The sequence below is a fragment of the Calidris pugnax genome, unplaced genomic scaffold, assembly GCF_001431845.1.
Source record: "Calidris pugnax isolate Ruff unplaced genomic scaffold, ASM143184v1 scaffold194, whole genome shotgun sequence".
In the NCBI taxonomy this organism is placed as follows: domain Eukaryota; kingdom Metazoa; phylum Chordata; class Aves; order Charadriiformes; family Scolopacidae; genus Calidris; species Calidris pugnax.
In genome coordinates, this window is record NW_015090923.1 from 56,469 (window position 1) to 60,232 (window position 3,764).

Genomic DNA, 3,764 nt, shown 5'->3' on the forward strand with positions numbered 1-3,764 from the left:
CAAAAAAAAACCCCACCAACATCCCCATAAAGTCACGGAACCTTCACGGTTGAAGGGACCTTGGAGATCATGGAGTCCAACCACAAAAAAATCCCAAAAAACCTCGCAAAACCCAAGAAACCCCCAAAAAAACCCCCCATAAACCCCAAAAATTGAATCCGTCCGGCATCCTCTGCAGCGAGAATCAATGGGATCAACACCCCCCTCCCCAAAAATCAATGTCCCCACAGAGTCACAGAACCTTTATGGTTGGAAGGGACCTTGGAGATTGTAGAGTCCAACCACAAAAAAATCCCAAAAAACCCAAAAGAACCCCCAAAAAACCCCAAAATCGAATCCATCTGGCATCCTCTGCAGAGAGAGACAATAGGATCAAGCCCTCCCCCCAAAAAAAAACCCACCAACGTCCCCATAAAGTCACGGAACCTTCATGGTTGGAAGGGACCTTGGAGATCGTGGAGTCCAACCACAAAAAAATCCAAAAAAAACTCACAAAATCCCAGAAACCCCCCAAAAAACCCCAAAAATCAAATCCATCTGGTGTCCTCTGCAGAGAGAGACAACGGGATCAACCTCCCCCACAAAAAAAACCCCACCAACGTCCCCATAAAGTCACAGAACCTTCATGGTTGGAAGGGACCTTGGAGATCGTGGAGTCCAACCACAAAAAAAATCCAAAAAAACCTCACAAAACCCAAGAAACTAAAAAAAAAACCCTCAAAACCCCCCCAAAAACAAAAAAAACTCCCCAAAAAACCCCACCACCCCCACCCCCAAAGAGCTCCAACCCAACAATCTTGGCCACTAGAGCCCTCAAGTGCCACCTCTCCATGTATCTGAGATACCTCCAGGGGTGGTGACTCCACCACCTCCTTTTCCCTTGGTCCTGTTGTTATTCCCTCAGGAGAAGAGGCCAACCCCCACCTCTCCACACCCTCCTCTCAGGGAGCTGGAGAGGACAAGGAGGTCCCCCCTCATCCTCCTCTTCTCCAAACTCAAAGGCTTTGTCAAAGTTAGGTTGATGGTTGGACTAGAGGATCTTTAAGATCCCTCCAACCTGGATGATTCTATGATTCCATGATTCTCTCCTCATGTGACTTGTTCTCCAGACCCCTCCCCAGCTTGGTGGTTCTCCTCTGAAGCACCTCAATGTCCTTCTTGGAGTGAGGGGCCCAAAACTGGACACAGCACTTGAGGTGAGGCACCATCATAGAATGGTCTGGGTTGGAAGGGACCTTGAAGATCATCTAGTCCAACCGTCATTTCCCAACTCCTGCTGGCCACGCTGTTCCTGATCTAAGCCAGGATGCTGGTGGCCTTCTTGGCCACCTGGGCACACTGCTATGTTCAGCTGATAGTCCACCAACACCTCCAGGTCCTTTCCCACCAGGCAGCTCCAGCCACTCTGCCCCCCAAGCCTGGAGCATCCATGGGGTTGGTCAAAGGCTTTGTCAAAGTTAGGTTGATGGTTGGACTAGAGGATCTTTAAGATCCCTCCAACCTGGATGATTCTATGATTCCATGATTCTCTCCTCATGTGACTTGTTCTCCAGACCCCTCCCCAGCTTGGTGGTTCTCCTCTGAAGCACCTCAATGTCCTTCTTGGAGTGAGGGGCCCAAAACTGGACACAGCACTTGAGGTGAGGCACCATCATAGAATGGTCTGGGTTGGAAGGGACCTTGAAGATCATCTAGTCCAACCGTCATTTCCCAACTCCTGCTGGCCACGCTGTTCCTGATCTAAGCCAGGATGCTGGTGGCCTTCTTGGCCACCTGGGCACACTGCTATGTTCAGCTGATAGTCCACCAACACCTCCAGGTCCTTTCCCACCAGGCAGCTCCAGCCACTCTGCCCCCCAAGCCTGGAGCATCCATGGGGTTGGTGTGACCCAAGTGCAGGACCCAGTCCTTGGCCTTATAGAATCATCTCAGTTGGAAGGGACCTTCAAGACCATCTAGTCCAACCATAAACCAAACTCTGACAAAAAATCCCATCACTAAACCATGGCCCCCAGCCCCATGTCAACCAACACCTTGTAGAACCTCATCCCATTGGCCTTGGCCCATCCATCCAACCTGTCCGGGGCCTTCTGTAGAGCCTTCCAATCCTCCAGCAGATCAACACTCCCACCCAGTTTGGTGTCATCTGTCAACTCACTGAGGGTGCCCTCAACCCCCTCATCCAGATCATCGATAAAGATATTAAACAAGACTGGCCCCAAAACTGGGCCTTGAGGGACACCACTGGTCACCAGGACAGGTTGGGGGTGACCTGCTGGAGAGCAGCTCTGAGTCCTGGTGGACAACAGGATGCCCAAGAGCCAGCAATGGGCCCTGGTGGCCAAGAAGGCCCACTTGGAAACTCTGACAAAAAATCCCATCACTAAACCATGGCCCCCAGCCCCATGTCAACCAACGTCTTGTAGAACCTCAACTCGTTGGCCTTGGCCCATCCATCCAACCTGTCCGGGGCCTTCTGTAGAGCCTTCCAATCCTCCAGCAGATCAACACTCCCACCCAGTTTGGTGTCATCTGTCAACTCACTGCCCTCAACCCCCTCATCCAGATCATCAATAAAGATATTAAACAAGACTGGCCCCAAAACTGGGCCTTGAGGGACATCACTGGTCACCAGGACAGGTTGGGGGTGACCTGCTGGAGAGCAGCTCTGAGTCCTGGTGGACAACAGGATGCCCATGAGCCAGCAATGGGCCCTGGTGGCCAAGAAGGCCAACTGGGGGGCATCAGGAAGAGTGTGAGCAGCAGGTGGAGGGAGGTCATCCTCCCCCTCTGCTCTGCTCCAGCTGGAGAACTGGGACCACTTGTGGGCTCCCCAGTTCCAGAAGGACAGGGAGCTGCTGGAGAGGGGACAGCAAAGGGCTATGAGGATGATGAGGGACCTGGAGCATCTCTCTGATGAGGAGAAGCTGAGGGACTTGGGGCTTTTGGGGCTGGAGAAGAGAAGGCTGAGGGGGGATCTCATCAAGGGTGGGTGTCAGGAGGATGGGGCAGGTCTTTTTTCAGTGGTGCCCAGGGACAGGACAAGAAGAAATGGGCACAAACTTGACCATAAGAAGTTCCACCTCAACATGAGGAGGAACTTCTTGACCTTGAGGGTGGCAGAGCCCTGGCAGAGGCTGCCCAGAGAGGTGGTGGAGTCTCCTTCTCTGGAGACATTCAAACCCCACCTGGACACGTTCCTGTGGGACCTGCTCTGGCAGGAGGTTGGAGGAGATGAGCTCCAAGAGCTCCCTTCCCACCCCGTGTCATTCTGCGATTCCGTGACCAGCCACCAACAGGATTTCACCCCAGGGGGGTGGGGGGAACCCGGGCCCTTCCTTACCTTGGAGGCCAGGGATTTAATTTTGCCAAAAAGGGAGTTTTTGCTGGCAAAAACCAGGTCGTCCTCGGCGTCCTCCCCCTCCATGATGGCGCAGCTGTCGGGGGCCGGCAGCTCGTTCTCCTTGGCCGCCGCGTTCATCACCAGCTTGGAATATTTATACTCCAACCTTTTGGGGGGGGGACATGGGGGGGGACACAAAAAAAAGATGCCATTGACCCCCCCCCCCTCCAGGACTCCATGTCACCTTCTAAAGTCCTGGTGTCACCCACCCCCCGCATCCCACCCCCCCCCAAAAAAAAGGCTCACTTTTGGTTCTTCTTCCAGAAGTAGGTGGCCAGGGCAGCCAGCAGGAGGGCGGTGCAGGTTCCGGCCGAAATTCCCACTTTTAGCCAAAAATCCAAACTCCGGCATCTCCGAACCT

The 3,764-nt window shown here is 53.5% G+C and overlaps 1 protein-coding gene across 1 annotated transcript in view; it reads right to left on the reverse strand.

Moving 5' to 3' along the window:
• Window positions 1-2,383: 2,383 nt before the first annotated feature.
• LOC106893395 (UPF0577 protein KIAA1324-like) overlaps window positions 2,384-3,764 on the reverse strand; it is a 28,216-nt gene continuing 26,835 nt past the window's right edge. The window contains exons 18-20 of the mRNA XM_014951330.1: window positions 3,650-3,762; window positions 3,261-3,509; window positions 2,384-2,462 (exon numbers count right to left, since the gene is read on the reverse strand). Of these exons, the coding sequence (XP_014806816.1) occupies window positions 2,384-2,462; window positions 3,261-3,509; window positions 3,650-3,762 (441 nt within the window). The remainder of the gene's footprint in view (window positions 2,463-3,260; window positions 3,510-3,649; window positions 3,763-3,764) is intronic.